Source organism: Enhydra lutris, unplaced genomic scaffold (genome assembly GCF_002288905.1).
Source record: "Enhydra lutris kenyoni isolate GAN:26980312 unplaced genomic scaffold, ASM228890v2 scaffoldscaffold9, whole genome shotgun sequence".
NCBI lineage: Eukaryota > Metazoa > Chordata > Mammalia > Carnivora > Mustelidae > Enhydra > Enhydra lutris.
This window is the reverse complement of record NW_019154093.1, coordinates 14,750,622-14,769,977: the sequence shown is the minus strand read 5'-3', so window position 1 is coordinate 14,769,977 and position 19,356 is coordinate 14,750,622. Positions and strand designations below refer to the sequence as shown.

Here is a 19,356-nt window from a genome sequence, read left to right as displayed (position 1 = left end):
GAAGGCAGAGGCTTTAACCCACTGAGCCACCCAGGTGCCCCAATGTATTACTAAGTTTTAAAAAGATTTTAAAGTAATCTCTATAGCCACCATGAGACTTGAACTTAAAACATCGAGGTCAAGAATTGCATGCTCTGGGGAACCTGGGTGGCTCAGTGGGTTAAAGCCTCTGCCTTCGGCTCAGGTCATGATCCCAGGGTCCTGGGATCAAGCCCCGCATCGGGCTCTCTGCTCAGCGGGGAGCCTGCTTCCTCCTCTCTCTCTGTCTGCCTCTCTGCCTACTTGTGATCTCTGTCTGTTAAATAAATAAATAAAATCTTTAAAAAAAAAAAAAAAAAGAATTGCATGCTCTACAGACCGAGTGAGCCAGGCAACCCTATTATTACTAATTTTTAAAAATAAGAGCATTATTGAACTATAATTCATATACCATAAATCTCACCCTTTTAAGCTTGTATTGTTTTTTAGTATATTCACAGAATTGTGCAACCGTCACCACTAACTCCAGAACAGTTTCCCTCACCTCAGAAGAAAAGGTATACCCATTAGTAGTCATGCCCCATCCCCCTCCCCCACCTTTAGCTCCTTGTAACCACTACTCAACTTCTCTGTGGATCTACCTATTTTGGACATTTTATATAAATAGAATCATGTGATATATAGTCTTGTGGCTGGCTTCTTCTACTTAACATAGATTTTCAAAGTTGATCCATGTTGCAGCCTGTGTTGGCACATCATTGCTTTTTTTTTTTTTTTTAAGATTTTATTTATTTATTTGACAGACAGAGATCACAAGTAGGCAGAGAGGCAGGCAGAGAGAGATCGGGGAAGCAGGCTCCCTGCTGAGCAGAGAGCCCGATGTAGGGCTCCATCCCAGGACCCTGGGATCATGACCTGAGCTGAAGGCAGAGGCTTTAACCCACTGAGCCACCCAGGTGTCCCTGTCATTGCTTTTTTTAATGACCAAATAGTATTTCATGGTATGGCTATACCATATTACTGATAGGCATTTGGATTGTTCCTGTTTGGTGGCTCTTGTGAATATCTGTGGCTCTGAACATTTGTGTCCAGGTTTTTGTGTGGACACATGCTTATACTTCTCTTAGGTGTGTGTTTACCCAGGAATACAAGTGCTGAGTCCTGGGTTTTTTTTTAGATTTTATGTATTTATTTGTTAGAGAGAGAGAGATAAAGATAGAAGCACAAGCAGGGGGGATTCCTGGGTGGCTCAGTTGGTTGAGCCGCTGCCTTCAGCTCGGGTCATGATCCCAGGGTCCTGGGATCGAGTACCACATCTGGCTCCTTGCTCAGCAAGGAGCCTGCGTCTCTCTCTGCCTCTGCCTGCCACTATGCCTGCTTGTGTTCTCTCTCTCTCTCTGACAAATAAATACATAAAATCTTAAAAAAAAAAAAAAAAGAAGTACAAGCAGGGGGAGCAGCAGGCAGAGGGAGAAGCAGGCTCCCTGCTGAGCAGGGAACCTGATGTGGGACTCCATCCAGGGACCTTGGGATCATGCCCTGAGCCGAAAACAGATGCTTAATTGACTGAGCCATCCAGGCGTCTTGGGTCCTGTGGTAACTTGATGGTTAATTTTTTTCTTAGGAACTGCCAAAATGCTTTCTAAATGCACCTTTTTGTGTTCTCACCCGTAGTGTATGAGGGTCTGATCTCTCCACGCCCTCATCAACACTTGTTACTACCTGACTTTTTTTGATTATAGCCATCCTTCTGGGTATAACATGGGATCTCACTGCAGTTTTCATCTTCATTTCCTTAAGGACTGTGATGTTGAACATCTTTTCATGTGCTCATTGATCATTCGTCTCTTTTCTTTGGAGAAATGTGTATTCAAATCCTTTGCCCATCTTAATCGAGTTGTCTTTTTATTGTTGAATTGTGAGAAGTTTTTGGTATATGCCAGATACAAACCCCCTATCAGATATATTATTTACAAATATCTCCTCCTGTTCTGGGAGTTGTTCATTTCACTTTTTTTTTTTTTAAGATTTTATTTATTTACTTGACAGACAGAGATCACAAGTAGGCAGAGAAGCAGGCAGAGAGAGAGGAAGGGAAGCAGGCTCCCCGCTGAGCAGAGAGCCCAACTCGGGATTCGATCCCAAGACCCTGGGATCATGACCCGAGCCGAAGGCAGAGGCTTTAACCCACTGAGCCACCCAGGCACCCCTCATTTCACTTTTTTTTTTAAAGATTTTATTTATTTATTTGAGAGAGAGACAGTGAGAGAGAGCATGAGCAAGGAGAAGGTCAGATGGAGAAGCAGACTCCCCATGGAGCTGGGAGCCCGATGCGGGACTCGATCCCAGGACTCCGGGATCATGACCTGAGCCGAAGGCAGTCGTCCAACCAACTGAGCCACCCAGGCGTCCCTCATTTCACTTTTTTGATGGTGTCCTCTGAAGTACAAATATTTTGAATTTTGACAAAATCCCAATTTATCTTTTTTTTTTTTTCTTTTAATCCTTGAACTTTTGGTCATATCCAAGAAACCTTTGCTTAATGCGCGGCCACAAAGATTTACTCCTGTGTTTTCTTTGAAGGGTTTTATTAAAGGTTTTAGCTCTTACGTGTGTGTCTCTAGTTTGCTTCATGTATTACCAAATATTTCCATATGATTAAACGTTTTTCTTTCTTAGAATTGCTGTGTCAAAGATGGCATGCTTTTGAGATTTTTTTTTTTTAAAGATTTTATTTATTTATTTGAGAGAGAGACAGTGAGAGAGAGCATGAGCTAGGAGAAGGTCAGAGGGAGAAGCAGACTCCCCATGGAGCCAGGAGCCCGATGTGGGACTCGATCCCGGGACTCCGGGATCATGACCTGAGCCGAAGGCAGTCGTCCAACCAACTGAGCCACCCAGGCGTCCCGTGCTTTTGAGATTTTTGATCCATGTTCCAAAACTACTCTTGTCCCTGTCCTTTCCCCCCACCTTCCTACCTGTCTTCCGCTGTTGGGGTTCAGGCCTTTGCCTTCCCTGGCCTTGCGTGTTACTGCAGCCTCCTCCCCGATCCCAGCGGAGTCTAGCCCAGTCTGGTGATTGGGGGTGGGGGATAAAAAGGGGTTGCCAGAGCCCTCGGGGGAGGCTTCCTGGAAGTGACCAGTGAGCCGACTCAGCCGATGACGCGGGCATTAGCCAGGCATGAACATGGAGTGGCGGCATGCTGGGCCGGGGAGTGAGGAGCACATGCGAGGTCCTGGAGATGGGAGCAGGGTGGCGATGGGAGCGGGGTGGCACCGGGGTCCAGAGAGATGGATGCTGGCTCTGCTACTTCCTGGCTGCATGTTCTTGGGGAGAGGGGCTTACTCTCTCTGTGTTTTAGTTTTCTCATCTGGGAAATGGGAACAATAGTACCTAATTCCTAGGATGGTTTAGGACCCAATGAGGAAGCATATATGGGGGCTCTGGCTGTGGGGGGGTGGTCCCTGAGGACGAGGAGGAGGCGAAAGAGGTCAGAGTGGATCTGTTGATGGGCAAAGACAGCTATGTGTACACGTTTGGAGCTTAGGTGGTAGAGACTTGGTTCAGCCTGGGGGCTTCGGTTTTGTTACCCAGGGCGCCGGCTGGGGCAGTGGTTACAAGCTGGTTTCGAGACCACTTGGTTTGGGATTCCAGTTTCACTGGTTATTAGTTGTGTGACCTTGAGCCAGTTATCCATTATCTCTGTGCCTTAAGTTGTTCATCAGCAAAATGAGAATAATCACAGTACATTGTTCATGGGATCGTTGTACAGTTTGATGAATTGACACATAAAGGGCTCAGAACAGTGCTCGAGGCGAAACGCTCTTTTCCCTGTTACCATCGATGTTTTTCTTGGTGATGGGGAAAGGGGGAGAAAAGAGCTGGAAGGAGATGTGGACTTCAAGAGGTTTGTGATGGCTTAGGAAGTGGATTTGATTGCCTGCACTGAGTCGTGGGAAGTCTTGGAACATAAATGAGAGGTAGAGCCAGAGCCCAAGTCTTGTCCCCAAGGGGCAGCATCTCAGGAGGCCCTGAGATGTCAGCCACAGGAGGGAACCGGGTGATCTGGTCAGTGGAATAAGCACAGAAAGAACAGGGGCTTTTATAAGAGGATGGAGGAATCGTGATCTGGATTTGGCAATAAATAACAGTGGCCATAACAATTACTTGTATTACTCTGGAAAGGGCAGTGGGTATCAAGAAGAATGCTAGCTTCTTGTCCTTGGATCCATCCTTCACTTGGCAGCCCCAGGTTCATTCCAGCACGTTTCTCCTGCGTGCCTGAATGGGCCAGCTACAGGGCTGGGCGCTGGGGATGGAGTGATAAACACGCCACGCTCAGCGCCTGCCTTTACAGAGCCTGCTGGCTAAAGGGAGAGACAGACATTAAATCATCCTACAAATCATTAATCAATCCAGATTGGATCCTGCCACTTCCCCAATTCCAGAATCGTCCTTTGCTCTTGGAATAAAATCCCAACTCCTACGCATGGCTTGAAAGGCCCTGCAGGATGGGACCCCAGTGCCACTCTCAGCAGCTCTCGCAACCACTGTCGCTCCTCTCCCCGGCTTTGAGCCCCCAGGACTGCTTGCTGGGCCTCACCAACCCCAGCATCTCCAGAGCCTCCTGCCCACACCCATGGCCTCTCTCCACCTGGTGTGTTTGTACTGGGCCTCCAGGGCAGCCCAGCACGTGTGTCTTCCTCTGGGGGGCCTTCCCAGTCACCAGCACTCTCAGCCTCATTGCCAGAGCACCTTGGATTTTCCTGGTTATAGCACTTGAAATCTAGAATCAGAGCAGGCAGCACGGCTCCGGGAGGAGGTGAGGATGAGGGCTGAAGTTAGGAATAAGTAGAGAGAGTGGGGCCCCGGGATGAGATTGTGTGGGGGGAATGGGAGATTCCCATGGGCAGGAAGAGCAGCTGTGGCTCAGGGGCCGCCTTGAGTGCCTGGCTTGAATGGAGGGACGTGTTCCCGCCCATGATGAGCAGTACCGAAAGGCTGGGCTCTGGGAGTGGGCGGTGTGTTCAGGGTGTCCATATTCTGAGAGTTTCTTCGTGGAAATGCCTCTCTGGGGAAGAGTCATTCCTCCCCGAGTTGGTGAAGCCTGGGCACCTGTAAAACCTGGTGGAGCAGAAGGGAGTTTCATGTGCAGGGGCAGGTCAGAGGGTCTGCAGAAGCTGTTCGAACCTTCCCCAACCGGGAATGCACCATCAGGGCCCGTGCAGGCTGACCTTAACTTCCGGAGGCCGCCAGGGGGTGTGGCGTCCCTTGGCTGCCTTCTCTGGGTTGGAGATAAATGCTGAAGCCTTTTGCTGTGTCTTGGTGGTGGCCCAGGAGGGGACCACTGCAGGCGGGGGGAGGGGAGACTGTGCTCACTAAGCTGCACGGTGGTCAGAGAGCCTCCCTGGGGCAGGTCTCAGGAATCGAGTTCCTGGATCTCATGGTTCAAAGGCAGATCCAAGTGGGTGGCTGTTGATGGCTACCCCTGAGGCTGCTGCAGCCCAAGCTTCAGGGGCAGTCATCCTCAGCAGGGTGGGCTAGGGCCCCAGGGAGGCCTAGATGCCTTTCTGCCAGAAGGGCCAGGACAGCCGAAGAGCTGCCCTAGCAGGGGATGGGGACACCAAGCCGGGAAAGGTGGTGCAAATGTTTGGAGTGGCCTGAGTTAGATCTGTGGGACCAGCTCCCTCCCCCCGGGGCCAGGCAGGGATAAGGGGAGCCTGGGAGTGCTGGCACTGAGGAGCACGGGCAGCTCCTGCTCCAGGCTGAGTTGCAGCCCAGCCTGGGATGCCCCTGGGGGCAGGCCATTAATCTCTGAAGGCCAGAGTCACCACTGCTGGAGAGCAGGAACATTGAACTTTTCAATCATGTTAATTTCCACAGGAAATTGTTGTCTTCCTTTTGTCCAAAGGTTAGTGATTTATATTTACCATCCTCTTAACTAGCCTTGAAATTTACTGTTGCCAGGTCACCACCAGCATCCATAAATCTCGAGGTGGCCGCTGAGCGGAGACAAGGGGCTTGATACTGGGAAGGGCACACCCTGGCCCTTGTCGGAGGGCAGATAACTAGGAGGGGACAGTCCTGGCACTGAAGTCCCCCTGAGTGCGTGGGTTCTTACTTGGCGGGGGAAATGGGATGAGGTTTGATCAAACAAGGCTGCAGGGAAGCTTCTGGGAAAGTAGCCATGGAGGAAGCAGCTGGCTTGTGCCTTGGCACATCACTGAAGGAGACATTGCTTCTAGTTGCGGACAGTGCCGGTGGCACAGAACATCTCAAGTGGGTTAGTTAGGATGGGGAGCAGGGGCCAGATTCCCAGCTGTACACTTCCTGGGTGACCTTAGGCCAGTAACTTAACCACTCTGTGCCGCAGTGTCGTCATCTTCAATAATATTCCTTGCAGTGTTGTTATGAGCGTTAAGTCTTGGCAAATATGGCGATGATTATTCTCTGGCAGGAGAGGGTGGGTGGTTTAATGTGGTCCCGCAGAGTCTGTCTGCTCTACCTCCCCGTTGGCACTGTCCCATCCTTTTCTCCTTTTAAGATCTCCTTCTTCTAACTGCTTGTGAAATTAGAATAGGGCTGGCAAACTTTTTCTGTAAAGGGCCATAAGTATTTTAGGCTTTGCGAACCATAGGGTCCCTGTTGCCATGACTCATCTCTGCTGTTTCAACATGAAAGCAGCTACACACAGGAAGTAAATGAATGAGCATGGCTGTGTTCCAATAAAACTTTCTTGTAGACGATCAAACTTAAATTTCATATAACTTTCATGTGTCACAGAATATTAGTTCTTTTGATTTTTTTTAACCATTTAAAAATATAAAAACCATTATTCTTTTTAGTGTGCGGTTCATACAAAACTAGAGCATGGGCCACATTTGGCCCATGGCTTGTAGTTTGCTGACCTCTGGATTAGAAAGTGACATTGCATGGAGGAAGTTCTCACTTTTCTCACCTGGGCTATGTCTTTGAGTTACGAAAGAAAGGTGCCCTCATGTGGGTTTTTCCAGTGACCCTGCATTGCCTCCTGAGAGGCCTAAATGCCACTTGAGGCGGGATAGAGGAGGGAGCCCTGTGGGGACCTGAGGCGCAGGCGCTGGCAGGATATGCCAAGGTCTGGCATCCATTGCTTCCCTGCCTGCAGCTAGATTGGCTCTGGATTGGCCAGTCATCCTCACCCCGTGTGCCACCTCTAGTGCTGACAGTCCCCCCATGTCTCTGTTTCAGAGAACAGCCCCAACCAAGGCGGGAAGGAGGCGGGGACGCGACAGCCTTTGGTGATTCTCTTGGGCTGGGGTGGCTGTACGGACAAGAACCTTGCCAAGTACAGCGCCATCTACCACAAAAGGGTGAGTACTGCAGGCTTGTGGACACCGTGCCCTGGGGGGGCACTGCCACCTGTGGCCTCTCTGTGGCGAGCTCAGCCTTGGCTGCCCTCATCTCTGGGCTGCAGCGACTGCTGAGCACCAATGTGACAGGCCTGGTACTGAGAACAGCCTATGAGGAAGACGCTGGGGTCATAGGGTCTCTGGCAGGATTTTCCCTCCTTTGCTGCCAGCTCTGTGGCCGGGTCTGTCTCCTTCAGCCCCCTGACCTGCTTCCTCTTCCTTCCTCCCTAAACCCCGTGGTGGGCAGCCCAGCCCCAATGTGCTTCCAGCTGTGGAGTCAGCCCAGACCTCTCCCAGCTGTGGAGTCGGCCCAGACCTCAAGTCTGTTGTTGCCCAGATGGGCAGCAAGAGCCTGGGCTGAGAGTGTGGGGCACAGTGAGTACCCCCAGGATATTCTCCATTTTCTGACCAGGTGAGTTTCTGTCTTGGGGTTGACATGGCACCTTCACATTCCCGTGGCAGGAGAGCCTCTTGGAAAAGAGATTCAGCCTGGAGGTCTTTTGGCTTCTTCTTAGGCTACCCCAAGAGTTGGATGTAGAGCTTATGGTAATTGGAGAGAGCCCTAGGAGGGCCTGGTTATATTTTGGAAGCCTCTTTTACATCTGTGGCTTCTGGCCTGGCCCTGCCCTCCTCAGCAGAGAGACGCCAGTGGGGACAGCCCTCATTGCCACCTGGAAGCCCTGGGCCGAGGAGGAGTGGGGATCTCCAGTGGTCAGCCAGTACCCCCAGCCCCTCGCCTCAGCCTCCCTCCACTGACCACCGTCTGCACTGGGCCTGAAGGGGGTATGGCCCTGGAGTGGGAGAAGGGTTGGGGGCAAAATGTTGTTCTGAGCTTGAGGCCTTCCCCCAGCCAACAAGGCTGGTCCTTTGGTGTTGCCTTTTATGAATGGCCTTGCTAGCCTTGCGTTGGGGGTAGTTTCAGCTACTTCTGAATTCCACTCACTGGGCCAGGCTTGTTTGTCTGCTTCGCCATTGGATTAAGATCCCTGAGGGCAGGTGGAAGAATAGGAATAGGTGAGTGTGGCCAGAGCAGAGAATGAAGGAAAGGGCAAATGTCAAGAGAGGAGGGGGGCCTGGGGGGAGGGTGTAGGGTTAGATTCCAAGGAAGGCAGCAGGGTTGAGTTGGCAGGGCTGGCGGAGGGCTCCTCTGGGAAAGGAAGGGGGTCAGGACAGCATGCGTGTGGAGAAAAAAATGGTCCAACTCCAAACTCCTGATACTAGATTATTTAAAAGAAAGTAAAAATACTGGATCTACCACCTAGAGATGACCTCTGTTTACTCATTTGTGCCCATCCTTTCAGCTTTTCTCTGTGTGTAACTTTTCTTTACCTAACAAGATCTATTGAATATACTTAAAAAAAAAAAAGATTTTATTTATTTATTTGACAGAGACAGACACAGCGAGAGAGAGGGAACACAGGAAAGGGGAGGGGCAGAGGGATAAGCAGGCTCCCTGTGGAACCCAGCAGCTGAGCAGGGAGCCCGATTGTGGGGCTTAATCCCAGGACCCCAGGATCATGACCTAAGCCGAAAGCAGATGCTTAATGACCGAGCCACCCAGGTGCCCCATTTACTTTTTGTTTTAAGAAGATTTTATTTATTTGTGAGAGAGAGAGAGCACAAGCAGGGAGAGAATGGCAGAGGGAGAAGAAGGCTCCCTGCTGAGCAAGAAACATGATGTGAGACTTGATCCCAGGACCCCAGGATCATGATCTGAGCCAAATGCAGACGCCTAACCGACTGAGCCATCCAAGCATTCCAGTTTTTCAATATACTGTTTTGCATCGTGCTTTTTCTCAGATCCTGATCTCCACCTTGCTTAATCTGTTTTCTTCTCCTTGAGTTCTCAGTCCATATTCAGATGCTCTACAGTCCCCAAAATGTCCTTTATAGTTGATTGGCCCAAACTAGGATCCAATCTAGATTATCCATTGGATCTAGTTACTTTGTTCCTTAAGGCTCTTTTATTTTTTTTTTAAGATTTATTTTTAAGTTATCTCTACACCCAGCATGGGGCTACCAGAGAATATATCCAGGAGCGTGTGATCCCGAATCATGCTAGAAGGAAAGTATGATGGGTGCTAAGAGGCATTGTGTGATTTGGCCCATTTGGGAGAGCACGGGTGACCTTGGTGAGAACAGTGCAGGGAAGTTAGTGGGAGGGGACGAGGTGAAGAGGGCAGGTGTCAAAGATTGTCTCGGAAGGTGGCGAGAGGGTGGGATAGAGTTAGAGGGGAACACAGTGTAATGGCAGACACTTTTTAGAAAATAATTTTATTTGAGGGACAGTGTGCATGTGGGGGGTGGAGGGGGAAGGGGCAGAGGGAGAGGAGGGAGAGTCTTAAGCAGACTCCCTGCTGAGTGCAGAGCTAGATGTGAGGCTCTGTCTCGGGACCTTGAGATCACAACCTGAGCCAAAACCAAGAGGCAGATGCTTAACCGACTGTGCCATCTGGGTGCCCTGAGACTTTAAAAAAATTGTTTTAAATGATATTGGTTTGTCAGGAATTGAGAGAGATAGAGGAGGAGACTGAAAATACAGGAGAGGGAGGCAAAGACCCATGGCAGGACTATGGGTTCGAGGGTGCCCAGAGATGGAGATCCGCTTGGCTGGGGGGTGGGGGAGAAACTGGGATGTGACCAGCAGGGACTTCTAGGAGCTTCTGACTGGGGAGGTGGCAGCAAAGATGTGGGCACCTGGGAAATCTCAACATGAGGCCCAGACCTGCAGGCACTGGGAAGCTGGGCACACATGTGCCCTTCCCTGGGAGTGCTGGGGCCCCAGAGGGTATGTTCCGCATGTGCCCTCATAGGTGACGCGGGGTTGGAGGGCACACACCGTGTTATATCCTCATAGATGGTGTGTTGACAGGAATTGCTGTTTATGTCTCCATGTGAATGCTCCCGGTCAGGAGTGTGTGTGTGTGTGTGTGTGTATTCTTTTTTTTTTTTTTTAAAGATTTTATTTATTTATTTGACAAAGAGAGATCACAAGTAGACAGAGAGGCAGGCAGAGAGAGAGAGAGGGAAGCAGGCTCCCTGCTGAGCAGAGAGCCCGATGCGGGACTCGATCCCAGGACCCTGAGATCATGACCTGAGCCGAAGGCAGCAGCTTAACCCACTGAGCCACCCAGGCGCCCATGTGTGTGTGTATTCTTGAAGAGAGTGTAGCATCTCACTGTGTACCTGCCAGTGGTATGTGTGCACGCGGGTGTGTCTTGCCGGCTGTGGCTTTGTTGTGTACTTACATATGGTGTGGCGGGTGCACATGAGTGAGTGGTGGGTGCCGCATGCGTCTGTGTCTGTGGGATATGAAATGGGTGGGCTTTTGCTGGGTTCTCGCAGTTGCGTGTGCGGCCGTGTGATGTGGGAGTGTGTTTGCATTTGTGGGAAATGCTGTGGCTTGGTTGGGGAGGGTTGGGGCGAAGATCTTTCAAGTCCCACTGGGAAGCGAGAACAGAGCATTTTATGAACTCTCCCCAGATCCCGACCGGCCAGGTGGCATCACTGGCCCCTCTGCAGAGTCTGGGGAGGGGGGCTTCGGCATGCCAGGGCCCCAGTGAGAATAGTGCCAGGAGGAGCTGGGGACAGGTGTCAGACTGGAGTCAGGGACAGGGGAGCAGTGAGGGGGCTGATGGCAGGGTTATGTCAGCTGACCATTTGGTTTCACTCTGGGTCACTCAAGGCTGTTCTCATTATTACTCCTGCCGCCACTGATGGCTACTACTGTTGGTTGACTTTGTGCAGGGTGCTGTTTGGGGCACTTGAGGTGTGTGTTTTCATTCGGTCTTCACCATAGCCCAACGAGGCAGACGTTATCCCAGTTTACAGAAGGCACAGGCCCAGGACGGTGATGCAATTTGCTCTTCGCCCCTACTGTTAACAGTGGTGCCAGGAATCAAAGCCAGACCTGTGTGACCCCAGAACCCGCCTAACTCAGATTCTGCTGATAGAGGGCCCTCTGTCTCTTGAGCAGGACAGTGAGAGGGGATTAGCATTCAGGCACATGGCATTAGCTGCCTTTTTAAACTGACACAGGAGAGGATCTGTCTGGAAATTTTGAGGCACGCTTGACCCAGGCATGGAGGGGTACATAAAATTGGCTCAGATTTTAGAATTTGAGGAACAGTGTTTATTATATTTGGAATTTCAAGGTGAGTGGGAGGAGCGATCCCAGGCCTTAGAACCAGAGAAATTGGGGTGCCAGGCCCCTGTGCCAGAGAGCACGGACTCTGCTCTCAGACACCAGAGATGGACTTGATGTGGGTCCAGCTCACGAGTGGCCTCTGGTGGTCAAGGCTGGGGCATGCAGGCTGCATCTGTGGTGTCCGATTTTATGGGGGCAGCGCCTTGTGTCTGGGAGGGTGGGGATGGCGCAGAGCAGAGTCACTGCAGCCAGGTGTGGCCAAGCAGTGAGGCCTTAAATATGCCAGAGTTGAGCAGATGAGGTGCAAGGGGGAAGGTGGGAGAGAGACAGGGCACGGGCCAGAGATGGCTCCCGGCCTTACAGACCGTGCCAGGCTGAGTGGCTGTGGCCAGCATGAAGTGATTATTCCGCAACTGGGCCTCGAGTGTACCTTGCAATCTGGAAGGCCCTGGTGTCTGTGAGCGGTGAGCTGGTGCCTGGAGCACCTGTAGGCTTATGGGCCCCCAGCAGTCAGAGCTGTGGGACATCTCTGACCCTAGCTTGGACTCCCCTCTTCCCCACCCACACCCTACCCCCATCCCTGAGGACCGACCTGGCCTCTCTCCTTTCCCCAGGGCTGCATCGTGATCAGATACACAGCCCCGTGGCACATGGTCTTCTTCTCCGAGTCCCTGGGCATCCCTTCACTTCGTGTTTTGGCCCAGAAGCTGCTTGAGCTCCTCTTTGATTACGAGGTGGAGAAGGAGCCCCTGCTCTTCCATGTCTTCAGCAATGCCGGCGTCATGCTCTACCGATACGTGCTGGAGCTCCTGCAGACCCATCGGCGCTTCTGCCACCTGCGTGTGGTGGGCACCATCTTTGACAGCGGCCCCGGTGACAGCAACGTGCTGGGGGCTCTGCGGGCCCTGGCGGCCGTCCTGGAGCACCGGCCTGCTGTGCTGCGCCTGCTGCTCCTGGCGGCCTTCGCCCTGGTGGCAGTCCTGTTCCATGTCCTGCTCGCCCCCCTCACGGCCCTCTTCCATACCCACTTCTATGACAGGCTACTTGATGCGGCCTCTCGCTGGCCTGAGCTCTACCTCTACTCCAGGGCTGACGAGGTGGTCCTGGCCAGGGACGTGGAACGCATGGTGGAGGCACGCCTGGCGCACCAGGTCCTCGTGCGCTCCGTGGACTTTGTGTCATCTGCGCATGTCAGCCACCTCCGTGATTACCCTACTTACTACACCAGCCTCTGCGTCGACTTCATGCGCAGCTGTGTCCACTGCTGAGCTCCTTGCCCCCCTCACCCAACTCCTCTCTGCTTTAGAAATAAACGCCCCACACCTCCCCACAACCTCTGTCCGTGGGCGGCGGGGTCCTCTCCTGCTTCAGCTCCGTGACAGCCCTTTGGGACTCTGTGGTCCCACGAGGAGAGAACTCTCACTGAATTCCAGTAGCCTCTGCCCCGGGAATGGTTTCTCCCAGGATCCTAGGGGTGGGAGTGCCCAGACAGGTTTCCACGGGAATCTTGCCCTGGCCGTGTTTGGACAGGCATGGGTCAGGCTGCGGTCGCCTGGAGCTCTTAGGCCGGGTAGGGCTCACAGAGTGGGGAAGGTTGGGCTGTTGAGGAGCCCCAGCGTTGATCTTTAACTTCTTGAAAGGCAGGTGAGCTTTGAGTAGTGGTGCCAGAGGACAGGGTCAGGCTGGTGCACGGGCTAGGATTTCTGCTCCCAAGCCCTACAGCATGACGCGCCATCCGCATAGACCCCACTTGGTAGTTGATGTAGAGAGACTTCTCTCACCTCACCGCTGGAGAGAGGGGATCTGAGGACGTGCAGGTGGTAGGCCTGCCGGGGTCCACAACGCTTTGCTGGGAAGCTTTTGGTCCAGGAAGGCTGCAGGGTATCTGACAGGCAGCTGGAGTGAGGAGTAGGAAGACAGTGGTGCCATACAGGACCTGGGACAAGCGAAGTTGGTAGCCCTGGAGACCAGAGCCGGGGCGAGGACTCCTTCATCTCCTTGAGAGACCCACTTGGATCATCTCCAGGCTGGAGAGGTGGCTTCAGCCCGAGTTCTCTACCTTCTCCTGTTCTTTAAGTCCCTGCTGCACAATGCTGGCACATAGTAGGTATTCAATAAACATGCTGACTGAATGAGCTCACTGTGGCATTCAAGGGACTTGGGTGGGCGACAGGGACGGGCTTTTTAAGTTTGACAGGCAGTGAAGGAGATGGCTGGCCAGGCTCTGGGTGGGAGCTGACGCTTGATATTCTCAGGACTGACGGACCCTCTGGCTCCAGAGCAGAGCTCAGTCTGCATCTTGCCCGCCCTCTGTAATCTCTTGGGACCATGGTCACTGCTCCTCTATGCTGTGTGGTTGCATTCCTAGCCATAGCCAACAGGTGGCAGTGCTGCCTGGGCCAGAAGACCAAGCTTAAGGATACCACAGCTGAGTAGGCTTCAGGCCCTCACTCAGGGTTAATGTGGCCTATTAGAGAGCATATGCGCCCCCCCCCCCACCTGGGTTGAGAGTAACCAGCCATCAGGGACCTATGGAGTCCAAGGCAAAGAGAGGGGAGAGTTGAGGCCTGAAAGGAGCCAGCCCTATGGGAACTGGGCATTACCCATTTTTCTGAAACCTTAGCCATCACTGGGGCCGCTCTCTTCTGGCAGGCTGCATACATTCCCTAGAACCTTGGGCCCCAAGATTCTTGGACTCGGGATATTCGGTGCCATCAAGCTGGGCCTGGGGCTCGGCAGGGCCTTCCCTGAGCTCCAAACAGGTTGACGTGTCACCGGGGTGCAGAAGGCAGGAGCGGCAGGCTGGACCCTATTCCGTAGTACACACCAAGGGCACCCCAGACGTCGGTGCGTCTAAGGTGGGGGGATTTGGGAAGATGGGGGATGAGCCTGGTGCGTGACACTGTGTAAAGGACGGGACTCACCTGCAGCTTGAAGCACCTGCCTGAGCACCCAGGATGCAGATTACTACCTGGCGGCAGGCAGCTCTGGGGATGGCGATTTGATAAAACGCCATCTTCAGTGCTGGCTGCCCAGCTTCAGTTCCCTGCTGCAAGAGTCCACCTTGGACAACTGGGGCTTTCTCCCGAGGCCACCCGAGGATCTAGGCAGTAGCTACACTGGGGTGTTGGTCACTCACTATAAAAAAAGCCGCAGTGGCTGCCATGGTCACTTTGGTCCCTGGCTCATTTCGGGGGACTAGAAAGAGATAGAGGCTTGGGGTCTGTGTCTTTACCTAAGCTTATAGCTGCTCTTGCTCTAGATTGGGGGATAGAGCTGTGTACCCCCAAGCTCTGACCTCTTCTGTGATTAATGAGCTGACGATTCTGCATCGATAAGGAATTAACCTGGAGCCCCTACCCATCAATAGTCAGGAGTGCGGGTCCCCAGCCCCACCCCCACTCCTGACAGAGCGCTCCAGGGGCCCCCTGAGCAGACCAAACCTGCACTGCTTTGCACACCCACATCCAAGTCCTGTGCCCCACAATGCTGGAGTTAACCCCTTACCTGCTTCTGTCCACACTGCCCCATCAGCTAGCCCTTCACACACACAGGCAGCAGCTGTTTATATGGTTTAATCCATGTCAAATGTAGTTTACAAAGGGAAAGGACAAGTACCTTTGTATAGAATATACAGACACAGCATCACACCATGGGGCCCAGGGGAGGGGCGGGGGAGACCACTTTCCCTGGGAACAGTTCTAATCCCAGGAATGCTTCTTGGCAGAAGGCTGGCAGCCAGGAGCACACTCATCCAGCCCCCATCTCAGCCCCTGCTTCAGCTCGGTTCCCATTTCCTGTGTCTCCCCCCTCTCCCAACTCCTTATAAAGAGCCCCAGGAGCTAAGACTAAGAAGAGGATCGTGTCCCTTGGGGCATGTACCCCATATCTGGGGGAAGAAATATACACCACTGAACACCGAGCACATAGGAGAGGGAAAGGGATGCCATGGGGGAGAGAGAGGCAGGCGCCCTGAAAGGTGGATGGGCCGAGCCCCCAGCCAGCCCGGAAGGGGGCACTGCTCCCAGGTGTTCTTAAAAAAAGAAGAAAATCATACAACCAAAGGGGAGGGGACGGAGTGGAGGGCGAGGAGTTGTCCCATTTATACACAACATTGTAAACATACACAGTCTATATTACATGTGCTTCAGTCTGGCGTTTGCATGTCTGTCTGTCCGTCTGTCCGTCTGGGGGCTAGATCTCAGGAGCCTTGCCCCACTACTCCCCCTTACCTCCAACTCCTTGCCCCACCCTGGGAACAGAACCTGGAATAGGTATGGTCCCAGGCTTGGTAGCAGCCAGCAGGCAGGGCCTGGGCCTCAGCCTCCACTCTGGCTCCAGAGTCCTGTGTGTGTGTGTGTGTGTGTGTGTGTGTGCGCGCGTGTGCATGTGTGCACACACGCGTATGTGTGCGCGCGCATGTATGTACATGGGGAACCTGTGTGCAAGTATGTACAAGGGGGAGGGTCACGTCACAGAGGCGGGCAGGTGGGGCTGCTCGCAGCAAGGGCCGCCGGGGGCGGCTAGCTCACAAGTAGATTCTCCGCAGGTCTCCGGGCGCTGTGATGGTGTTGCACTGAGGGCAGAGCTTCTTGGCACCCTGCAGGGAGAATAGGGAGGGCTCTGGTCACACACTACGCCGCTTGTTTGCTGGTGAGAGCACCTGGGCCTGCAGCCACGTCTCCTGCGGCTGTGTGTGCTGGCACCTTGGTCCTGCCAGCCCGGGCTGGGGATGCACAGGCGGCCTCTGCGAGCAGGCAGGCTCACTCCTGTGCTGGGGGAACGCCAGGATCAAACCGCCTGGCCAGCCCCGCAGCGGGAGCCCCGGTAATGAGAACAAGGCTGGGTCCAGCTGTGGCTGCGGCGGCCCTAACGAGATTACATGCGGCCTTTGATCAGGACACAGAGCCCACGTCCGGGCCTTTTATTGCTGTCTCCGGGCGACATTTTAATGGCTGCTCAGGAGCGAAGAACAGGGGCAGGAGCAGAAGGAGCCTAGTAATGGCAGGGGGAGGGGCTGAGGCCCTGGTCCTGCTTACCCACAACCAGCCTCCTCCTGACCCGGGATCTCACCAGTATATGTGATAGAGGGGGCCTTGGGGGTGGGCAGGGGGAGGGGAGCAGGCAGCAAACCCATGGAGGGAGAGAATTTTTTTTTTTGAGGGAGAGAATAAACCTGATGGGGGAGGAGAGAATGAGGGGGCGAGTCTGGGGGGGTGAATATCCTGGCTTCCTGCTGCTGTGTTCGATTCTCATGCTCTCCCCTGCCCCTCGCACCACCCTCCCCTCAAGCAGGCTCAAGAATAAGCATGGACGTGTGGGCAGCACTGGAGACCGCCCTCCACTCCCCAAACCACATGCCACCTCACCAGGGTCCGTAGCCAGCACTCCTCGCAGTGCACATGCCAACACTGGATGGACGTTAGGGGCATCGAGTAGGAGTCCTAGGGAGGAGTGGGGTTAGAGAAGGGGTCACTCTGAGGCTGGCCCACCCTCTAAAGAGCTCAAATCACAGTGCAAAGGCCCTTTCCAACCCCCAGAGGGCACTGAAGCCTGACCAGAGGCATCCCAGGTTCCCTTTCTCTCACCATACAGATGAGGCATTTGTAACGGTCCCCACGGGATAGCTGTCGTTCAAGTTCCCTGACCCGAGCCTTCAGGGCCTCAAACGTGGTCACAGCTGAATCTTCGGTGATTCTGTAAAGAGGATGGCTTGGTTGGGCAGGCAGCAGGCTGGCATCTCTAATCTGAACCTCCAGCCCACACCTCCCTTGAATTCTAGAAGCATATATATAAATGTCTCCCACATGTCCCTGCCCCCCACCTGCTGAAAGCCTCTATCTGCAAACTCCTCTTTCTCAAATTAAACTCTTCACCCTCCTTGTTCCTCCACCTCCATCTCGGTGAATTTCCAAACCAGATACCTCGGAACCATTCTCAAACCATTCCTTCCCAGTCACCCTCGACACCTACAATCTGTCATCTAGTTTCTAGTATCTCGGTAGTGTGTCCACTGCTACCTCTGGTCCAGGCCCTCATGGTTTCTCCTACAATTCCTCTGCTGACCTGAATGGCCCCTCTGCCTCCAGATCCTTCATTCCATTCTCTCAGCACCTAGAATTTTACAGATTTGACCATTTCTACTTTAACATTTCAATGTTTCCCTCAGAATACAGCTCTATCAAACTCCTTGGAAGCTGAACAGGGACTCCTTGGCCTAGCCCCGGCCCATATCCCTCAGCACCCCGCCGCACGTGATGCTCCATCCACACCAAACTGAAGCTTCCCACACCCAGCACCATTTTTCACGCCCCTGGCCTCTGGCAGCACTTCCTGCTTCCTCTGGCCCACCGCACCTCCTGCCAGCCCCACCGTGGGTGGCTGGTCTCCCGTGCTCTCTGGCACCCTGCGGCGGACCGCACCACAGCAGTGCAACTGCAAACGTCCCTGTCTCCTGGGCAAGATGCAGTCTCCCAATGGCAGGCTGCTCACACCACCAGTACTGACTACGGACATTAGCCCATGGCGGGCACGGGAGTGTGAGTAAATGTTTGTTGACCCAAAAGCCAGTCTCACCCCCAGAGTAAGAGGTGTGGGGACTGCACAAGTCCCACAGAATCCAGGTCCTGGGCCACTGGCCCGCCCTACCTCAAGGGCTCCTTGTTGTTCCTTCCTGGGCACATCAGATGCCCTGAGAGCCCTCACCTGCTGTTCAAGCTCTGCCCATGAAAGTCCCTGTAACTTCTGGAAGGCTCTTTGAGCTGCAGTACTGAACAGTGAAGAGCTAGGACTAGCTGAAGGAGTGGGGTGATCCCTCCCACCCCTTCTGAAACAAGTGAACAGAACCTAGAGGAGCTCACAGAAGAAGAATGCTGCCTGGAGGAGCAGAAAAGATGCTACTAGAGATGGGCCTTAGGGAATAATAATGATGATAACACAAATAAAAGAGCCAAAATTTGTTAAGTGCTTACTAAATGCCAGCGATTGTACTGAGGGATTGAAAATTATTATTTTATTTACACCTCACAAAAACCCCACGAGGAGATTGTAATATTCCCATTTTATATATGAAGAAACTAAAGCAGCAGAGGAACATGAAGTAGCTTGCCTATGGTTCACACAGAGTGGGGGAGCTGGGATTCAAACCCCAGATTGTTGCTGTGATCCACCGACCACTTTGTGACTAACATTACAACACTGACAATATCCAGGAGGAGCAGGGTCTCCAGGCCCAGGGACCAGGACCAACAAAGGGCAAGAGGTCCATGTGGCCGTAAGGCTCACCCATGGGTAAGTGCTAACGTGGGGAAAGTGGAAGATCATATCAGGGGAGACTCTGGAGGCCACAATCTGAAAGTGAAGCTGATCTCACAGGCAACAGAAAGTTGCTGGGCCCACCAGAGGAGGGTGGTAAGAGGGACCAGTCTGAGGGGAATCACAAGTGTGGCGCTGTGTGGGCAGAGACGTTCTCCAAGGATGGCCCGTTCGGCCGGCTTGGAACAGACAACTGGCGCAGAAAGCCGGAAAGCTTACAGGTGGTACTGGCATTAGATGATATTGGGGGCATGGGGAGGACGGTGGGTGACATTCCATGGGCAGCAACAGACTTTGATCTCTAACCTTCCTCTCTTAGGGCACCAGCAGCAACAAAGAAGAGGAAGTCTTGGTGTTGTGTCCTTGTGTCAGGGATGCCCTCAATCCATTACTCCATGGGTCCACGGCTCTCTCTACCCTGCCTCTATCCATGGAAGCTGCGAAGGGAATGACTCCGGCTCCTCTGACACTGGCTGATGCTGCAAGTGTCCACTCAACTTTCCAGATCTGGAAGCCTTCATCAGC

The 19,356-nt window shown here is 53.1% G+C and overlaps 2 protein-coding genes across 4 annotated transcripts in view; one reads left to right on the top strand and one right to left on the bottom strand.

Moving 5' to 3' along the window:
• LOC111143720 (transmembrane protein 53) overlaps positions 1-15,004 on the top strand; it is a 25,893-nt gene extending 10,889 nt beyond the window's left edge. Inside the window, exons 2-3 of one of the 3 annotated variants that reach the window (XM_022497547.1) lie at positions 7,210-7,331; positions 12,132-15,004. In XM_022497547.1, the coding sequence (XP_022353255.1) occupies positions 7,210-7,331; positions 12,132-12,785 (776 nt within the window). In that variant the 3' untranslated portion in view covers positions 12,786-15,004. The remainder of the gene's footprint in view (positions 1-7,209; positions 7,332-12,131) is intronic. The other 2 variants (XM_022497549.1, XM_022497548.1) reach the window with 2 other exon arrangements.
• A 72-nt stretch (positions 15,005-15,076) lies between these two features.
• The window catches only part of LOC111143719 (ring finger protein 220), a 226,465-nt gene continuing 222,185 nt past the window's right edge, over positions 15,077-19,356 (bottom strand). The window contains exons 13-15 of the mRNA XM_022497546.1: positions 17,106-17,214; positions 16,887-16,961; positions 15,077-16,117 (exon numbers count right to left, since the gene is read on the bottom strand). Coding sequence (XP_022353254.1) covers positions 16,046-16,117; positions 16,887-16,961; positions 17,106-17,214 — 256 coding nt within the window. The 3' untranslated portion in view covers positions 15,077-16,045. The remainder of the gene's footprint in view (positions 16,118-16,886; positions 16,962-17,105; positions 17,215-19,356) is intronic.